This window comes from Megalobrama amblycephala, linkage group LG10 (genome assembly GCF_018812025.1).
Source record: "Megalobrama amblycephala isolate DHTTF-2021 linkage group LG10, ASM1881202v1, whole genome shotgun sequence".
In the NCBI taxonomy this organism is placed as follows: Eukaryota; Metazoa; Chordata; class Actinopteri; order Cypriniformes; family Xenocyprididae; genus Megalobrama; species Megalobrama amblycephala.
In genome coordinates, this window is record NC_063053.1 from 1,808,648 (window position 1) to 1,830,465 (window position 21,818).

Consider the following 21,818-nt stretch of genomic DNA (forward strand, 5'->3'; position numbering starts at 1 on the left):
TGTCTACCATGACTAGGGTGTGTATATATAGCACACACATCAGATCTGAAATTGCATCATCATCATCATGGTAATTGCACCAAGAAACAAACAGGATACACAGACAAAGCTTCTTCTTTGTCTTCGTTCCAGTGCCAAATTAATTTCTGAGACAAAACCAGAACACAGAGCCAAGCCTGGCCACGGCTGTGGATCTAATATGTGCACTGAGAGGGGGTTGTTGGTTTTAGAAAGCTGAGCATCTTCATTCAAACATCTCTGATCTCTGGAACAACAGAAGCGCTTAAGGCTGTGAAGCCAGCCAGAGAGCAGAGAGACTCTGAGAGAGAACAGACAAAGAGAAGGCAAAAAGGTCATAGACAGAGGACACTAAAGTAGCTGCATTTCCTCAAGGAAATGCCTGAAGGAAGTTCTTGCGAGGCAGAATTGTGTTAACGTTTTGTGGACTGTTACAGAAACCCTAATAATCCATGCAATAACATTTTTTTTGTATTTTCCTCATGATTCAAACTTAACAGATTTTTTTTAAAAACAATTTTATGGTGATCTTGACTTAATTATCTCATGGGAAAAAAACTAGGGTCACACAAATGTATTTATATAGTAAATGTCAAAGTAAAAACACAAAGACACATACATGCATATAGACATATAAATGCTGCCCTGGTGAGCATAAGAAACTTCTTTCTTTTATGTTTTATGAAACTTCTTTTTTATGTTTTAAATGCAAATGAGCTGCTGCTCCCCGCCCCCTTTCCAGAAGAGGGCGGGGCTTTAACAGCTCAACAACAACAAAGCTGGAGAATCTCACGCAGCCAAAATGAGGAAAGTGTTCAGCCTTACATTGTTCAAACCGGAGTCGACACTGATGGAGAGACTCAGGAAGAAGTTACAACTTTTAGACGTTTCTGAATGGTAAATTTATGTAGTTGTTGTGGAGTTGATTCAACTCAATTATGTGCCGTCATGTTCATCTTTTGTTAAAATTACACATTTTCACAGATTATGCAAGTGGTTCACAAACTTTCAAGCAGCATTGTATGCGCCTGCCACGGGCAGTAGGAGTAAAAAAAGGGGCAGCTGCTACTCAACCTAAAGTATTCACATACGCCTGGTCGGACGTCTGATTGCATGCAGACGCGTCGAAAGCGTGTTATCTTTGATGTGTGATTTGCCATAAAAACTTTGGGATAACGGAAAATGATTTGCTATAAAAATGCACGTTATCGGCATGCGCTTTAGCCTGTCTCGGGACCCGCAGGATATTTTAGACAAAATTGGCTGATTGGATGGCAATACTGTTTGCCACATCTCAGACCTCAAATACATAAAATATTACCCATTATAGTCATGGTTTTTAAAGTAAAGAGTAAAAGAAACACTGTACAGTACTTATTGAAACAACCAGTTCTTGTAAGTTCACAAGTACCTTTGTAAGTATCCCCCGTCACTTTCTCATTGGATCTATGCAAATCCCATAGGTGACCTATTTTGATCTCAAAAAGGTGAGTTCTCACTGAAAGGTAAGGAGTTTGCATCTATGAAAGTTAAAAAAGTGAAATCATAATCAACCACCCCTTTAATATAAATATATGTTATATTAAACACTATTTCCTAACCAGATGCGATGTGACACGATTCTGACGACAAACAATTTGTCTGTCCACACTAGACGCAACGCTACTATAAGACGTGATCAAGTCAATCAGAAACCTCAGAAGAGCGAAATGGATAAGTACATACTCAAATTCATGAATATTACACCATTTTGACATTATTAAAAATACATATCTTTGTCATAGAATACACTTGTCTGTTCACAATGAGTTGACAGTTCTTGTTTCATTTAGTTTATTATGAAGATCTGAGGTGAATTGTCCATTGTTGCTTTCAGTACGGCTAAAAAAGACACAAAATGATATTCAAACTCACATTAGACACTTTTAACTTAAAATGAAGCACATAAACGGTACCTGAGATGATCATTATCATACTTAGTGTTGTTGTTCCAGCCGCAACTGTCCACGAAAATCATCGTAATTAGGACAAAAACTCTGATTAATATGGAAAACTTACATTTTATCACGTGTCGCAGTGTCACGTCTGGTTAGGACACGATGTTAGGGCTCTTTCTTCGATTCTTAATAAGTAAGTTGTCACATCAGAGCTGTTTTTCTGCTGTCCTGACTAGGGTTGCACGGTGTACTACGGTAGTATCGCGATACTAAAGCTTCAAAATACTGGCGATGCCATTGTATTTTTTAAACGGTAGTATCGTCAGTACCGTAAGGAATGTTGTATGTGCGGCAGGTACACTTCAATTGAACATGCGTGCCTGCAAAAACATTACAAGAGACTGCCGTTGACTGTCTGCTGTGCCCTGTGTAGTAAATGCTCTGTAGAATTAGCGCCTTATTGTTTCCTGATGCTTCAGTTAATTTTGCAATGAGATAAAGTTTCACTTGCACGTTGTTGTTCGCAGTGCATTTTATCTGGAGGGTCTGAAATTCACTTAATTAACGTCATAAAATCTTTATATAAGAATGAATTCTCACAGTTTTTCCGTTGCTCATTTGGCCACTTCTGGAAAAGATTAAATAGTTTGTTTCTAGAAACATCTTTGCGAACACGATTCAGACAAATGCAATTCCATTCATCAATAAACTATAGCGGGTTTGCACTCGGTTCTTATCAATCATATCAATCGTGATTTTATAATTATAAATGTATTATATGTTTTAATATACATACTGCTCTCCAGTCAGGGTTAGATATTTCAAGATAGGCTGGCAAAAATGCTCCTGATAGTTCGTGACACGAGCAAGAGCGCTGTTTTTGTTTCGTTTCTAAATGAATCTGTTTTTGAACAAATTGTGTGAGTCACTGACTCACTTATCCATTCATTAAGACAGTCATTTGCTTCGTTCCTGAATGAATCAGCCGTTTTGAACGAATCGGTTGAATGATTCATTGACTTAATCATTAACACTTGCTGCCACCTACTGGCAACTTTAGTCTCCCATCTAAAAGTAGGCCTATTCTATCATTTTTTACCATCTAAAAGTAGGTCTATTCTATCATTTTTATTTCTATATTCAGATTTTTATATTTGAAACATTAATATCATAACATTATTTATGCAATTGTAATTGAAGTGTAAATGCATAAATGCTACATCGTAAAGTCAGTTCATACAGCTTCTGTGCAGTGCTAAGATGAATTTTGTTTACAATGATTCATTTGATTAGTAATAAAAGCCTGTTATTCATTCTCATTAATGAAGTATTCAGAGAAAAATCTGGTCTGTTTTTATGTATTTATGAAAGTTTGGTTCATTTTGTATACTGCATGGTATCGCGATACTTCAGCTGGTATAGTATCGTAAGACATTTTTATGGTATCGTGACAAGCCTAGTCCTGACATACATCTTGCTTTCTAAAATGGTCATTAATATTCATGTCCATAGCACAAACTGTTCACACTGGAAAGTCTAATATTGGTGTTTGCATGAGAAACAGAAACAGTGATACTTGTCTTAACAAACACCACTAACTAAAACAAGCCATGCAAACAGAATTCCGCTTTCAAAGCAACAACATGGAAATGATCACGCAAACCCCTGTCATCAACAATCTCTCTGTTTCGCTCATTAATACAGTCCCATATAACCATATGCCACAAACTTTCCTTTCCCTATTTTATTCAGAGTCGAATCCCTCAGCTCAGGACTCTGGACTGGAGAAACCAAATTCCCTCCAAAGCACAGTTCAGCTTCCTGTTTCTCCATGCTGGAACTGGCTTAACAGCTCTTACACAGTCCATTGAGATAAACAACCGAGTTAAAGATATTACAGCCACACAGATTCATACAAATGCTCACACATGATGTCAGATGACTATCTGGCAGTAGTTTGTCGTGTTGAGAAACACTGCTAGTCTGTTTGACTGTGTCAGAGCCTAAAGCAGTTCGCTCTACTGTGCTGGCAGCGCTTCCACTATCATCTAAACTTAAAAATTCGATAACCATCTCAGCTGAACGTCAATAAAACAGCCTCAGCCTTTCAAATGACAACCAAAGGAACAAATTCCAACATATTCCCTGGCAGCCGGCACTGGGAAACACACAGGACAGACGTAATGAAATACGTAATGCTTAACTAAATCAGGAACGAGTTTGAGTTTGCTTTTTCTCCTCAGAGACTCTGAGTCACCGTGGATCATCATGTTTCTGCTCATGCTTGGAGATGATTGGCTGAGTGAAGGACGCCACATCTGCCCAACAGCTCTCTTACATGAATTAAGTGTAAACGTGACTCCCTTCAAATGCAGTTATTTGTTGCGGTGGGACACACACTGTAAACACATGCATCCATAAAGAACCTGTCGAAGTGCTTTCAGGTTATAAGTAAAATATGTTTTGCATGCACACAGCTTTCATTGCAAAGTACATTTGACTATTAGTGTTCAAATGTTTGGAGTAGGTAAGACCAAAGTCCCTTTAAGACAAGCCATTTCACTCGGCGGCCATCTTTGAAACGCCTCTCGGGCGTGCAGCTGAATGGGAAAACATCAAATTCTCCAAAGCTGTTCGATTAAATTTCATATTTGAAATCACCAATGAAATCTGACAACAACTGTGTCATAAATTTTGTTTCTAAACGCTTCAATCAAGCCATTTTTCAGGCTGGATCAAGCAAGCATTCCACACAAGTCCTGAAAAGTGAAGTCAAAGCGCCTTGATCGCCCCCAGGTGGTTGGTCCTAGTATAGGTCATAAACCCCGCCCTCTCCATGTAATGTAATGGGGCGTGAGACAAACTAAACAATTAAATTACACTTCAAATAATTTTTTCCAAAGATGGTTTCTGGCATTTTATGTAGTTTTTAATCAAGCTGATGTAAGTACAAGTGTTCGTTTTTTAAAATACATTTGGTTTTAGTTAGTTATTTGATGCTATAAAAACAGGGGTGTGACATCATGATTGACAGCTGTGATTGACAGTTTCTCTGAGTGAAGTAGTCACTGATTTTTTTCGGGATTTTCGGTAGGAGCTTTAACTTCTTTAACTGTGGTAAAATACACTAAAACAAAGTTTCAGCTCTAAAATCTGATTGCATGAGCTACGCCACGTCTTTGGTTGTTGTGCCACATCTCCTGCCAATTAAAAACATTTATACAGCCTTGATTGTGTTGGTGTCTCTCTTGCACGTGGTTCTCCTGGGCACGAGCCTGAATGCCCATATGTTTAATCCGGTCCTGACTTGTAAATACTAATCTACCCACCAAATTACCATCATTACAGCTACCAATATAACATGTCATCTCTCCCTCAACCTCTTTGATTTGAACATATCAGTGTCCTTTCCTCTGTCAGACCACCCTGATCCTGTCTTCCTGTAAGACGCCCATCAGAACCCCACGACAGGGTGATGCAGTTAAGACGCAACGAGGAGTTTGACCTCGAATCGGACCACCACGACACAACTCAAGCCTGAGGAAACCTAGAAACCCAGCAGAGATTGGTGCTGACGTCCGGTTAGAGCATCTATTCTAGAGCTCCAGTTTGTCATCATGATAAAACGGCCTTCACTTCAAACGCTTTCTCTTGATGTACGGAACAGCTGGAGTTTAACAATGCGGTCGTCGTGAAAGATATTTGTAACAATGATGGTTTCAGTTTCTGCCCATGTTTTACAAGTCGATGTGGTTTGCATTAAACAACTGCTGAGAAGGTTGAAAATTCAGTCGTTAAAGGTTGTAAAAAAAAAAAAGTGGAACAACGAATAAAGTAATGTGTGTTTGAGGTTATTATTACTGAATAAATGTCTATTGTACTTAAACAAAACCCCAGTTGGTGAACAGCATCAAACGATGGTCAATTCAGTGCTGGATTTGCACAAAAGATTAACATGACGGCATATTTTTGAGTTGAATCAACTCCACAGCAACTACATAAATTTATCCACTAACCATTCAGAAACGTCCTAAAAGTTGTAACTTCTTCCTGAGTCTCTCCATCAGTGTCGACTCCGGTTTGAACAATGTAAGGCTGAACACTTTCATCATTTTGGCTGCGTGAGATTCTCCAGCTTTGTTGTTGTTGAGCTGTTAAAGCTCCGCCCTCTTCTGGAAAGTGGGCGGGAGCAGCAGCTCATTTGCATTTAAAGGGACACACACAAAAACGGCGTGTTTTTGCTCACACCCAAATAGGGGCAAATTTGACAAGCTATAATAAATGATATGTGGGTATTTTGGTAATAGGCCCCCTTTAAGTGAATGTTTTGTTTTTGATAAATGCCTGAATGTGATTGTATTTAGGCTTCAAAATTATAAAAGTTGTGTTCATGTGTGAAGAATATATTGTTGAACAAAATGTATCAGAATCATTAACTTTTTTTTGGTCACAGAGCTCATTTTCTGAAATGATGCAAAAGCCAATGGAAAAATCCTATTGGCTTTTTGTCGAGGGAACCAGGGTGATGATAACTGTCTGGTTGGCCTACAAAAAACTGTCATCCCTGCATTGCTTCAAACACAACTCATCCAATCAGAATTTAGAGTCACAGTTGAAAAACTTTGCTTGTTTTTTGTGTTTAAACGCAACATACCAGAATTTTGCCGTTGGTTTTGTCCTGTCGAGCGAGACTGACCCCCATCCACTCGTTGTTCCTGTCGCCTTGACACGTCTTCCCGCAGGACTCCTTCTGCTTATTTCCTAGAGTAGAGAATGAGAACGTTACTGTAGCCAACAGAGAAACAAACATCTCTGTCTGCAAAGAGAAACACAATAAAAACCAGGCTGAGACCAGACAGCCTGAAACAAAAGTCTGGGACAGTTTAATATGCAGACAATACTGCAACAGACGGAACAAAAGAGTTTGTGTTAGTAAGATAAGTACAACACAAAATATTGGAAATGTGAAACTCATAAGTGTCAAATATGAATATGTAAAGTGTATGAACTCATTCCAACGCTCACAATGCCGTTGGGTAACTGCTCTACTTGGGAATCATAAAGTCTAGACATTATATTTCAGGAAAACGTAAGCAAACACATCATCTCTATTGACCAAATCAAGCTCCAGTCCCACAACACGTTTCAATAACTATCAATGTTGCAAAGTTCATCAACTGTCATAAAGTCAGAATTGTGTGATATAAAGTCAGAATTGCGAGATATAAAGTCAGAATTGCGAGATATAAAGTCAGAATTGTGAGATATAAAGTAAGAATTGCGAGATATAAAGTCAGAATTGCAAGATATATTAAGTCAGAATTGCGTTATATAAAGTCAGAATTGTGAGATATAAAGTCAGAATTGCCTGATATAAAGTCAGAATTGCGTTATATAAAGTCAGAATTTAGAGTTATAAAGTCAGAATTGCGTTATATAAAGTCAGAATTGTGAGTTATAAAGTCAGAATTGCGTTATATAAAGTCAGAATTTAGAGTTATAAAGTCAGAATTGCGTGATATATTAAGTTAGAATTGCGAGATATAAAGTCAGAATTGCGAGTTATAAAGTCAGAATTGTGAGATATAAAGTAAGAATTGCCTGATATAAAGTCAGAATTGTGAGATAAAGTCAGAATTGCGTTATATAAAGTCAGAATTTAGAGTTATAAAGTCAGAATTGCGTTATATAAAGTCAGAATTTAGAGTTATAAAGTCAGAATTGCGTGATATATAGTCAGAATTTAGAGTTATAAAGTCAGAATTGTGTTATATAAAGTCAGAATTGTGAGATATATTAAGTTAGAATTGCGAGATATAAAGTCAGAATTGAGAGTTATAAAGTCAGAATTGCGTTATATAAAGTCAGAATTTAGAGTTATAAAGTCAGAATTGCGTTATATAAAGTCAGAATTTAGAGTTATAAAGTCAGAATTGCGTGATATATAGTCAGAATTTAGAGTTATAAAGTCAGAATTGTGTTATATAAAGTCAGAATTGCGTTATATAAAGTCAGAATTGCGAGTTATAAAGTCAGAATTGCGTTATATAAAGTCAGAATTGTGAGATATAAAGTCAGAATTGTGATATATAAAGTCAGAATTGCGTTATATAAAGTCAGAATTTAAAGTTATAAAGTCAGAATTGCGTTATATAAAGTCAGAATTGTGAGATATAAAGTCAGAATTGCGAGATATAAAGTCAGAATTGCCTGATATAAAGTCAGAATTGCGAGTTATAAAGTCAGAATTGCCTGATATAAAGTCAGAATTGCGAGTTATAAAGTCAGAATTGTGAGATATAAAGTAAGAATTGCCTGATATAATGTCAGAATTGCGTTATATAAAGTCAGAATTTAGTTATAAAGTCAGAATTGCGTGATATAAAGTCAGAATTGCGTTATATAAAGTCAGAATTTAAAGTTATAAAGTCAGAATTGCGTTATATAAAGTCAGAATTGTGAGATATAAAGTCAGAATTGCGAGATATAAAGTCAGAATTGTGAGATATAAAGTAAGAATTGCCTGATATAATGTCAGAATTGCGTTATATAAAGTCAGAATTTAGAGTTATAAAGTCAGAATTGCGTTATATAAAGTAAGAATTGCCTGATATAATGTCAGAATTGCGTTATATAAAGTCAGAATTTAGAGTTATAAAGTCAGAATTGTGTTATATAAAGTCAGAATTGTGAGATATAAAGTCAGAATTGCCTGATATAAAGTCAGAATTGCGTGATATAAAGTCAGAATTGTGAGATATATTAAGTTAGAATTGCGAGATATAAAGTCAGAATTGTGAGATATAAAGTAAGAATTGCGAGATATAAAGTCAGAATTGTGAGATATAAAGTCAGAATTGCGAGATATAAAGTCAGAATTGCGAGATATAAAGTCAGAATTGCCTGATATAAAGTCAGAATTGCGTTATATAAAGCCAGAATTTAGAGTTATAAAGTCAGAATTGCGTTATATAAAGTCAGAATTGTGAGATATAAAGTCAGAATTGCGAGATATATTAAGTCAGAATTGTGAGATATAAAGTCAGAATTGCGAGATATAAAGTCAGAATTGCGAGATATAAAGTCAGAATTGTGAGATATAAACAATTCTGTCTTATAATGTCCAGTTATGAGGGAAAAAAGACTGACATTTTTTTTTCTCAGAATTGCGTTATATAAAGTCAGAATTTAGAGTTATAAAGTCAGAATTGCGTTATATAAAGTAAGAATTGCCTGATATAATGTCAGAATTGCGTTATATAAAGTCAGAATTTAGAGTTATAAAGTCAGAATTGTGTTATATAAAGTCAGAATTGTGAGATATAAAGTCAGAATTGCCTGATATAAAGTCAGAATTGCGTGATATAAAGTCAGAATTGTGAGATATATTAAGTTAGAATTGCGAGATATAAAGTCAGAATTGTGAGATATAAAGTAAGAATTGCGAGATATAAAGTCAGAATTGTGAGATATAAAGTCAGAATTGCGAGATATAAAGTCAGAATTGCGAGATATAAAGTCAGAATTGCCTGATATAAAGTCAGAATTGCGTTATATAAAGCCAGAATTTAGAGTTATAAAGTCAGAATTGCGTTATATAAAGTCAGAATTGTGAGATATAAAGTCAGAATTGCGAGATATATTAAGTCAGAATTGTGAGATATAAAGTCAGAATTGCGAGATATAAAGTCAGAATTGTGAGATATAAAGTCAGAATTGCCTGATATAAAGTCAGAATTGCGTGATATAAAGTCAGAATTGTGAGATATATTAAGTTAGAATTGCGAGATATAAAGTCAGAATTGTGAGATATAAAGTAAGAATTGCGAGATATAAAGTCAGAATTGTGAGATATAAAGTCAGAATTGCGAGATATAAAGTCAGAATTGCGAGATATAAAGTCAGAATTGCCTGATATAAAGTCAGAATTGCGTTATATAAAGCCAGAATTTAGAGTTATAAAGTCAGAATTGCGTTATATAAAGTCAGAATTGTGAGATATAAAGTCAGAATTGCGAGATATATTAAGTCAGAATTGTGAGATATAAAGTCAGAATTGCGAGATATAAAGTCAGAATTGCGTGATATAAAGTCAGAATTGTGAGATATAAAGTCAGAATTGCGAGATATAAAGTCAGAATTGTGAGATATAAAGTAAGAATTGCGAGATATAAAGTCAGAATTGTGAGATATAAAGTCAGAATTGCGAGATATAAAGTCAGAATTGCGAGATATAAAGTCAGAATTGCCTGATATAAAGTCAGAATTGCGTTATATAAAGCCAGAATTTAGAGTTATAAAGTCAGAATTGCGTTATATAAAGTCAGAATTGTGAGATATAAAGTCAGAATTGCGAGATATATTAAGTCAGAATTGTGAGATATAAAGTCAGAATTGCGAGATATAAAGTCAGAATTGCGAGATATAAAGTCAGAATTGTGAGATATAAACAATTCTGTCTTATAATGTCCAGTTATGAGGGAAAAAAGACTGACATTTTTTTTTCTCAGAATTGCGAGTTTATATCACGTAATTCTGACTTTATAAGACACAATTGCAAGTTTATATCATGCAGTTCTGAGAAAAAAGTCAGAATTGTGGGATAAAATGCCACAATTACCTTTTTTATTTTTTTATTTAGTGGCGGAATTAAGCTTCCATAGGAAACGCATCACAGTCTGTTTACTAAAATGTAAGGCTTTTTTAAAAAAAAAAATGTTTTAAAAGCATGATAATAGTTAATTTACCTCAAAATGTTAGAATTAAAAATGACAAAACTAACGCTGGTGACCTCGGAAAATATGAACCATGAGATATCAGCTTCTTGAATCAGACACGTTCTATTTTGAGTTTTATTAGTGTACAAAAAATGGAGGATTTATGAGCACCGGCGTGTTATTCCTGCAGGGAGTTTATCTAAGCATAAGGGTCGACTTTAATGTTTATATATGAGCATTGAGCTACAGCGGCCCTCTGAGGGGCAAACTGTGATTGTCCACAGGAGGAAGAGTGATGACTCCCGAGACTGCGGCTGTTTTCTTTGGCTCTGGTTATTTTCTCTTCCTTCTCAGCAGACTGACAGCATCAGCTCAGAGACTTGCAGACATAGACTGTGAAATGCCCAATTGAACTCGGATGTCTGTTCAACTCCCACCCAGTTTTGGTATAAATAAATGAAGCAATGCATAACCAAAAAAACTTCACACCAGCCCAAAACCTAGTGAGCAGTTTTGCAGTCTACTACCAAACTTTACTGTAAAAAAATACGGTAGCATCATTTTAGGTTTTACAGATTTAACTTAAATTTATAGTAAGATGTATTTCATTAACTAGTATATAATATGTTAATATACCAACCTATTAAAGTACTAATATTTGTTTTGTACCTTTATAATACACTAAAAACATGTGGAGGACGTTTTATCATGGATGGATGCACTTTTTTGGGCTTCAAAAACTTCACTCCATTATAACGGATATTTTTAATATAACTCTGATTGTGTTTGGCTGAAAGACGATGGTCATTTACACCTAGGATGGCTTGAGGGTGAGTAAATTATGGGATAATTTTTATTTCTGGGTGAACTATACCTTTAATGAGCAAAAAATAAAATGCATAGCACACACAACATCTTTATTAGATTTTTATCAATATTTCAAAATAGTTCAATAGTTTGGTGTTGGTAAGATTTTTTAACTGTTTTTGTCTCTTATGTTCACCAAGGCTGCATTAATTTGATTAAAATAGTTGTTTCTATTTGAATATATTATAAACTGTAATTTATTCCTGTGATCAAAGCTGAATTTTCAGCATCATTACTCCAGTCTTCAGTGTCACATGATCCTTCAGAAATCATTCTAATATGCTGATTTGCTCCTCAAGAAACATTTATTATCACTTTCAGTGTTGAAAACAGCAGATTTTTGTGGAAACTGTGATGCACTTTATACGGGATTCTGTCTTTAATGAATAGAAAGTTCAAAAGAACAGCATTTATTTGAAACAGAACATTATTAACGGTCACTTTTGATCACTTAAATGAATCCTTGCTGAATAAAACATACTTATAAAAAAACTAAAATTTTGAACAGTAATGTATATTAGACCATGGTTCATAAGCTAGTCTTTTAACAGCTATTACACGAGATCTGTCAGGAAACAACCTTTTACCTCTTAAACAGCAGCTTGTCAAAGGTGGGACAAATGGTTCTAATCACATCTCGTTTGAAGTTAATGCTTTTGCCCCTAAAGCTGCGTTGCATCCAAAGCACACAAAGACGAGCGCCAGATCTCAAGTTAAGGAAATACAAACTGTCAAGATGAAGTTTGCTCGGGATTTGGACGAAACATTATTTTCAGCAATTAGCCATCCAAAAAACACTACTCATCGAACACGGATATATTTCACGGGGTCAAGACTGCAGGAAAACCGCAAGAAGAATTCCCTTCTAAAAACCTTGGCCATCACTTCAAATGAGGAGGCGCGAGGAATGTTCCTCAGACCATAAACATCTCATCAAATCACCGACCCTGGTTCCCCCGGCCATCTCCGTAACAGACGTGTTTGTTTTCTCATCAGTGTGGGTCCTGAGCGCCGCGGTCTTCTGGTTGTGAACCGCTCAGCGAGGGGATGGCCTTCCAGGATGAGATCTGGGAGCGCGCAGTGACAGAGCGAGAGGTCGGAGTGTGCTGGTCAGTTAACTGATAACTGAAAGAAAACAAATGCGCATGCTATCTCCACTTTGATCTTCACTTTTAACAACTTATGTGGCACGCTTTGTCTAGATAAACAGCTGTATTCTGTACGTTTGACTTTTTCTTCCAAATATGATAATTTTGAGCTTCCGATACTTGGACATTTCCAATCTGGCAACACTGATTTGCATCTATGATGCCTTTAAATGGTGTCTACTAGGTAGTCATCTCATTAGGTTTTCAGAACTGTTCTTACAGCACACAGTAAACTATACAATACCTCATTCAGTACAATAAACCCTCATCACACAGACGATTAGCTGACTCTATTACTCTAAATAAAGACAGTGATTGCTCTTCCTGAATACGTCTTTGAATGGGCTCTGTGTTGCTCAGAAGGAAACATCATAATTACTGTATTTGATGAAGTTAATAGACATTCTAGAAAGTGGAGAATTACTTCCCATAACAACTGAGGACAGTGGAAACGCGTTTCACTTTACCAGTAATGAACTATAAAACACGGCTGAAGAATTGCACAAAATATGCTTGCAATTATCAAGATCAAGACCATTTCGTAACCAATAAACAGTTTTGTGTCTCCAAGCAGATGAGTAAATGTCTAGTCATGGCCCTGCGATATCGTCTGACCAAGAGTCACAAAACATTCTTCATTAATTGACAACAGACATTCACAATGAACCTTTAACAAGGTTTAAAGAAATAGTTCACTAAAAAATCTGCCATAATTTACTCACCCGCATGTCTTCTTCTGTGGAACATAATGGCAATTTATTTATATAGCACAATTAAATACAACCTACATTGTCCAGTGTGCTTTACAATAGCTAAAAACACAGAAAAACACAAAAAAAATACCAAAAAATAGACTAGAATTAGTGCATAAAAATGAGTCCGTTCAGTGTTGATTCAGTTCTGTTCAATAACTGTGTAATGTTTAGGAGAATATTTTTGTTCCACAGAAGACATAAAGTCACATAAGCTAAGAAAGCATGAGGGCGAGCAATTTTTTTTTAGGTAACTATTCCTTTGAAGTTGACCTTAGGGCTGGGCGATATGGCAAAAAAATAAAATCTCGATTGACCGATTGACGATTTCGATTTTTTTTTTTACTGTTTAACTAGTCAACTTAAAAACTTTACTACAATATGATTTAAAGGGGCTCTATGTAGGAATGACACCCAGTGGTCGAAATATGTACTGCAGTCCAAATATTGTCCGCCCCTTCGTTCAAAGACGCGGGTGGCCAGGTTGAGCACGCAACAAGAGGGAGCGCAATTGACAATGAAAGCTGAGGAGACTTACACACTGTAAGCTGATGATTTGATTTATCTGTGTTTTAATATGCTGTCGTTCATAGAGATTTTTAGATAGATGCAGAGGCTTTTTAGGTCAGGTAGAATCTGCGATTCTCTAAACCAGTTTTCCGCCAACTGGCAACTTGTGATGTCGAAATACTATTGGATAATCTGGCAGCACATGGTTTCTCACAGACCAAAACAAAGACAGACATTCCGATGCGGAACGCCCATTTCAAAGTAGAATGTCTGGCTGTAACATTGTTTTTCTGAGAAACAAGTAGGTGAACTTAGCATGTTTCCTAAATATCTGCAAACAAATTGGGGTATTTTTATGCTTTATTAAAGTAAAAATCTTACATATAGCCCCTTTAAGTAACATTCTCTTTATTAACAATCTGGTGCACCACATATGAAGTGATCAACATGGTGCAATGTAAAACAATTTGTTAAATATCTTTGTAGAAATATGCCTGAAATATGAAGGCAAATATTGTACAAACTTATCTTAAACACATCGTATATATTCAGAAATTATATAAAATAAGTAATAGCCAAAAAGTAATAGCAATAAATAACCCCAGTAATAGGCTATTATTAACAGCAAATGCTTTGTAAAAACAGAAAACAGCAGCAGCTTTCAGCCTGTCACCATCATGCAAATATGAAATATCAAACAAGTTTACAGGTTTTTGCATTCTATTGCGCTATTCGTCCTATTGTTTTTATGTTTGGCGGACATATTTAGATGTTGCACTTGTGTCTCGTGTCTTTTGCAGTGTCTCGCCCATGAAACGGCATTCTAAAAAACTCACGTTTTAATAACTTTGCCTTTTTCTCATTCCACTGCATGCATCTCTTTTTTATAAAGCATTTCTGAATGAACAGCCGCTTAAGAATAGTGATGTGTTCTACGTTCATAGAGCGTCACATGAGAGCGGTTAATCAGCCGCGCCGGCGCCATCATGAGGTCGGATCATTTTCTTCTCCAAATACAGTTATCGTGAATAAAACTAAAAATCATGATTTCTCGATTTAAAAAATAATAAATTCGAGGAAAAAACATTAAATTCGAATTAATTGGAAAAATCGCCCAGCCCTAGTTGACCTATGATGTTTTTTTTTCATGTTTATTCATCTTTCTTTAGTGTGTAATGTTGCTGTTTGAGCATGAAAAAGGTCTCCAAAGTCCCTCCAGCAGGAGTTATTCTCTATATCAGTATCAGTGTTTCTGAACTCCCTGAAACGCCTCCATCTTGAGTTTTCTTCACAATATTCCTAATTTAAATATTTAATATGCAGAATAAAGGGGCGGGGCCTGGTTGAGTTAGTTAGTAGTGTGTTGAAACTGGCAGTTATGGTAAGAGGCAATCAGCAATCACAACACACTGCTCCAGCCGACCAATCAGAGCACATTGTGCTTTTCAGAAGGCGGGGCTTCATAGAGACGGGAACTAAACAGAGCGTTACTGACAGACTGGGAAGAGAGGAGCTGCAACAATGGAGAATATGAGGAAAATAATCAACATTCAAGCATGAAAACCTGTTCTAGTAGAGCTCAAAAACTTAATAGGTCCACTTTAGAGAATCTGACACTAGTTTCCCTCATATCAGTAGTGATATTTCTCGAGGGGGGGCTCTTATACCATATGATTCATGTAAACTCAAAGCTGGGGCCCCAGGCCTATGGCTCGCCTCATTTGCTCATGTGCGTTCTGTCAGTAAGACCCAGCGTAAGCAGGAGTGTGCGCATTAAAGCCACATAAACCGCTCTCATCTCTCCACCACAAGAAAAGAACTCACAGAGCTTCAAGAGATTTCTACACATTGGATCCTTGGCATGGCCGCTCGGAAAATATTAGCCAAACCATTCATCATTTCTATCAAAATACTTCAGGAGCCAGACTGAAAATGCTACAGACTGATTTCACATAATGTTCAAAAGGGAAAAGCTTTTAAAATACTGCTGTCCATCACATAAACAAGCTCATAGTATGATGCATGTTTGCAAAAGGAAAAGTGTAAATCTATCGCTATCAGTGCAGAAAACATTTGTTAGAATAACAGGAAGTTACTAATATCTGTTAGTGCGAAAACAACAGCCCTGTTTTTGATTATAACTGTGATAAGTTATTAAAGTGATTGCTAAAACATCCGCCCAGGCAGGTCTTCAAATATTGACCGGTCCAAATTCCATGTTTAAGTTCATGAGTGATTTCAGCGGTATAGCGGTTTGGGTAAAACTACCCATGTAAAACAGTTTACTCGCTGATTTGACTGCACAGATGGCATCTTCTAACTGCTTTTCATTCGAGCTGGTGCAGCAAAACATCAAGCACACTTCACACTCACACAGAAACACTGTTTCACTTCCCTTATTGCAAGTGCCAAAGCAGCCTCTTATATCCTCTTATACACATTCTTCAATAAGTATAAGTCAAATTTATTTGTATCATTCTTTTTTTAATGATATATGTTGTTTCAAAGCAGCTTCAATGATCATAATATCTTAATATCTATATAATAATATCTATCTTAATATATTATAGTCACATTTATACACAATAATATAATTTACATTTTGTGACGATACAAGCAATCAAGCATTTGAGATACGCTATATAGTATATATCAGCCGATGTGAGTGTACTGTAAAGTTGGACATATTTATATATTGTATGTACAACTTATATACCTATATATAACTACATTCTGTCTACATCTACATTATATGACATTCTGAGTTGTTCAAAGCGTTTGTAAGGATACTGATTGTTAGAAGGCAGCTGTCTGACTTGCAAATGGGAACATGGTTTGTGTAACATTAGCATCACATTATTAACTGTTTGATAATGTAGTCAAGCAAAAGGATAATTATATTAATTACTGTTATGTGTCTGTTGTTGTAAAGAGCGACACCATTGTGCAGCGTTTACCTGTAGTAAGTTGATCGAGTGGATGTTCTGAGCTTGTGCGAGTGAGTGGAGGCGGGGCTAATTAGCATATTCATAGATCCGCGTATACTAAATGAAGCAACGGTGTAGAGTTACATTCAAGCTATTTTAAGGCGTGTTAAATATATCATTTCGGTGATCAAAGATGAGTTTAAAGAATTAAATTAATGACTACAGGGAATTTTTAATGACAAAAAAGTCTTTTATTTGACTGAAAATCACAAAATGCAAAACATTTTACTTATCATTTAACTAATCTAGGGCTGTCACTAACGATTGCTTTGGTAATCGAGTAATTGGTCGATTATTTTGACAGTTAATTAAATAATTGGATATTTTTTGTGGTAACAAAAAGTGAATATCCTTAAAAATGACTTAACATACACATAATAACAACAAAGCAATAATAATTTGTTTACATCAAAAGCAAGTAATGTTATGGTTTTAATGAACAATGTTAAAAATCTAATTCAAATTATGTACTGTAATGTATGTAATGTATTGTAACAAATGCCTTCAGAGGGCGCCAACAAGGGTGATTGTTGTTGTTACACTTTACAGCAGATCAAATCCTTGTTTAATACTGGGCAAACAACATTTAATTCAAATATCCACTTAAATCTTTAATATTTGGCCACTTCTTTATGATAGAATTGCTACAGCCACTGTAATTTCTTGATGGCATGATAGCACTATGCTACGCTGTATTATGATTATGATTATGAAGTCCCCCTGTAGTCAATAATTTTATCCCTTAAAACTCATCTTTGATCTCCAAAATATACATGCAAAAATATACACAAATTATATGTCTTCATGCCTTAAAACACCTTGAATGTAACTCTACACCCTTGCTTCATTTAGTATACGCAGATCTATGAATATGCTAATTAGCCCCGCCTCCACTCACCCGCATGAGCTCAGAGATCCACTCGGTCAACTTCATTAATATGATTAGCCTTTTGCTTGATTACGTTATCAAACAGCTAATAATGTGTTGCTAATGTTACACGACTCCCTAGCTTCAGAGCGGTCTAATGAATATGAATTATATGAATTATCATATGCAGTAAAGGACAGAACAATGCAATGCACGCACTACTACTGCATATTAATAGCTGATTTGAGTTTTTTTTGTGACTGTATTCTGCTGTTGTTTGATATCAGTATGAGCTTGAGATGTTTGTGCGATGTTGTGAGATACACACCTCTGCCAAGGTCCATCTCAGTGCAGCGCTGCTCTGGGTTGTTGCGGATTCGGCACTTGTACAAGGCTCCGGGTGACTGAACTGAACTACTGTAAGAGGAGTTTGCTCTGGGAGCCCCAACCACAATCCTACAAACATCAGGAGGAGAAACACATACAGTTTTTAGTCATTGTAAAAAGGAAAAAATAAAACTAATATTCTTTGTAGGTCTGTTTTTTGTCTAAGTGTCATGGATGAATAATAAGGATGCCTAATAAGTGAATTAGGACTGTAGGTGGTTTCGTCTTGTCATACTGTCATGGTTTGGCTCTATAATTCAGTGATGTAAGCACTACATCATTATCTCCACTGAAGCAAAAAGCAATTATTCGGGCGCTGGCCAGTGTCTCCCTTTAAAATTTAGGATAGATCTTGGAAGAAAGACTTAACATCTGTACAGTCACAAGAGAATTAAAAAAATAATTGCATGTTTGAAATGTATTGAGTCAGGGCAAACATGCAAAGTGCTTTGGGTCATTGACGAAAAAGGTTTTTAAAAGTGTAAACAAACTTTTGAAAGTTTTATTAAATGTTAACAATGAGATTATGTGGTTTTTATAATCAATTAACACTGCTTTTGTCATTTATTACAAGATGGACAAAATTTGTCACCAATAAAGTCATTCGGTTTAACCAAAATTTCAGTTTTACTGAATGACGATATTTTCAATCAATGCTAACAGGCTGATATCTATCAAAAGGACAATCAAACATTTTATATTTAGTACAAGTTTTTAAAATATTATAACATTTTCCATGTTTTATAGCGGTTTTACCGAATGCATATAAGCAAGTGAAAACATTAATTTTTCAAATAGTTAAGAGAGAGTTAGTTTGCTTCACGACCATGTGGTCCTTTGAAGGTGTCTGAATGATGTCACATCCTGTCACATGATATTGACTGCATGACTTGATCCAAAATGGTCCCTTTATATTGATTACTCCGAATGACATCAATGAAATTCATTTTTCTGGACATTCTTTCTCATAACAAAGCAACAACTTCTACACATAATTTTAATATCATTTTGCACTATGTTGATATATGATGTTATAAAATCATGCCAGAATAAAATATATATATATATTTATTACATTTTAAGATATTTTAATCACAAATGAATGGTTGGACGGTTAAACCGAATTACTTTTTGACACTTCAAAATGTTTAAAATACCTTTATATGAAGCAAAATATAATTAAAACCATTTGTATTAAATAAAACAGATCTCGTTGTACTACCTTACATACTTTGGATGTCATATTTTTGTTTTTTATTATTATTATTAAGGCCTTTGGACAAAAATATGACCCATCACGTCATTGACCCCTTTACAGTGAGAATGTAATGTACTTAAGTGTGATTATTTTGTAGTGCTGCTTGTAATCAGGAATTAATAATATATTAGAAAACAAAACATCAAGCCAAGTGTCATTCTCCCTCAAATGCATCATCATTTTTGCTCAGTGACCCGGTTATGAAAGTAATTTTACTGATGAAATCGATTAAATTCACTACATCACCTAATGCAATAAAATTCACACATTTTAAATATAACTTAAAATGGATAAAAAAGTGAATTCTGTCATCATTTCCTCACCCCCAAGTTGTTCCAAACCTATAAGAGTTTCTTTCTCCCGCTGAACACAAAAGAAGATATTTTGAAGAATGTAGATAACCAAACACTTGATGGTCACCTGTTTGGTTACAACATTCTTCAAAATATCTTCTTTTGTGCTCAGCAGAAGAAATAAATTACAGGTTTGTAACAACTTGATGAAGAGTAAATGATGATAACATTTTCATTTGAGGGTCAAATAATTTTTTGGCGCCGCCGTGACAATCCAAAAACCAAGATAAAGCAAAATAAACAAAACCCTATACATAAAAAGTAAATGATTTGGCGCTAAAACGACGTTAACGAACATAATTAGCATAATCATAACAACGGAAGACCGCCAAAAAGTTATTTCTCAATTTTATTACAGAATTATTTAACACAAAACTTTGTTTAAAATGTCTTTAAGCTGGTTTACATTTGACATAATAATGATACTGATCGACTTTTCATACAACAAACGACTAAGTAGGCATAAATATAGTTTATTAATATAATATTATCGTTAAGAATATTTCCAACCGTTTTTAGAAGTTAGAAAGAGCGGTTATTTTTACCTGGCGCGAAAGATGAAGACATTTGCCTGAGGAGGTATCCATGGCAACCGAAGAGCGCTCGAGCGCTTCCGTTAGGAAAATAACGGAAAATCACGTAAGTACTGTTATTATTTATTATAGGCCTACTTAATTATACATTACAAACTTTAACATTTTGTGTCTTTATTAACCTCTTTAAGACAGCTGACCTTTGGCTTACTCTTGAATTAGGGTTGCGAGAGACAAACCTAAACAGAAGTTCAGTTAAAAACGTCGAACGACTTTAAAAACTATCGTACAAAATACTAATAACTGATTGTTTACATGTGTATTCTGTCTCTGATCATGAACTCACCAGCGTGTGTTGTCATGGACGTGCTCCAGGACTGAATATCCAAAAAACGTCGCATCTGGTCCCCGAAACACCACAGGATGTTTCAAGTCAATGTTAAAGGAATAAGCCAAGGAAACAAAACACAAATACACAAAAACATCCAAAGCGCTTCTTTTCCGTGTAGAAAGTTCCGTCATTCTGTTTCGCATCCTCAGTGCTGAAGTCAATTTGATGAGAACTTTATAAAAAGCAATTAAATCTGTCTATAGAGTCTCAAAATTAAAGAAAAAAACTACATTTAAACTGCTAAAGAAGATTTAAGTTTGTGAATCGGAGGTTGGGGTTAGAACAGCGACTCATCGCATGGCTCGTCCCTTCTGCTGCTGAATCTGTTGCTTCTCTAGAGTTTCTCTTGGCGTTAATAGAGCTGCGCGCGAGCTGACGCGCACGAGCATCACATTTCACATTACAGCAGCAGAGCGCGCGGCGCTGCGTCCCCCTGCCGACAGCTATCAGTAGTTTTGCATGCTGTTGCTGCATAGGCTTATAATAACATATTACATATAAAAAAAGAACATTTGCTCATTCTCAGGAACAAATCTGAATGCTCATACTAAAAATGCTGGTCACTGATTCTTGAGATAAGGGACAAAACATGTTTTAGAAGTTAGTTTTTATTATTTAATAATAATACTTTCTTTTTAAACTGATGTATTTGTAGACGTATGTCTCGGCTAATGAACCATGTAAGAGAACAGTTTTTTCTGAAAATGTTTTTTTATTCACTTCGGAACTTAATTTGTGTCAACTCCGTCAGACGCATTAAAAAGCATGATATATCTGATCTATCCAATAACCGTGTAAAGTCTTCAATTATGTAATAATAATGTTCAGGAAAGGAGCCAAGTAAAAAAAAATTATATATATATATATATATATATATATATATATATAGGCGTAATTTGCGGGTGGGACAGGTGGGACACGTCCCCACCACTTTTCACCAGGGTCGATATTGTCCCTACCACTTTTTGAAACATCTTGCGGCATGGATGTACCTAATACACATGAAACATCTCCAGTTGACTAGCAAAGCATTCATTTCATTCGTTTTTTTAAATAAGAGGTGAACTAGCGCTGGAAGGTGTTGTTTTTGAA

At 35.5% G+C, this 21,818-nt stretch overlaps 1 protein-coding gene across 2 annotated transcripts in view; it reads right to left on the bottom strand.

The window, feature by feature from the left end:
- Positions 1-21,084, bottom strand: part of itga9 (integrin, alpha 9) — a 105,508-nt gene extending 84,424 nt beyond the window's left edge. For both annotated transcript variants that reach the window (XM_048203910.1, XM_048203909.1), the window contains exons 1-3: positions 20,682-21,084; positions 18,133-18,260; positions 6,610-6,716 (exon numbers count right to left, since the gene is read on the bottom strand). In XM_048203910.1, coding sequence (XP_048059867.1) covers positions 6,610-6,716; positions 18,133-18,260; positions 20,682-20,736 — 290 coding nt within the window. In that variant the 5' untranslated portion in view covers positions 20,737-21,084. The remainder of the gene's footprint in view (positions 1-6,609; positions 6,717-18,132; positions 18,261-20,681) is intronic.
- Positions 21,085-21,818: the final 734 nt, after the last annotated feature.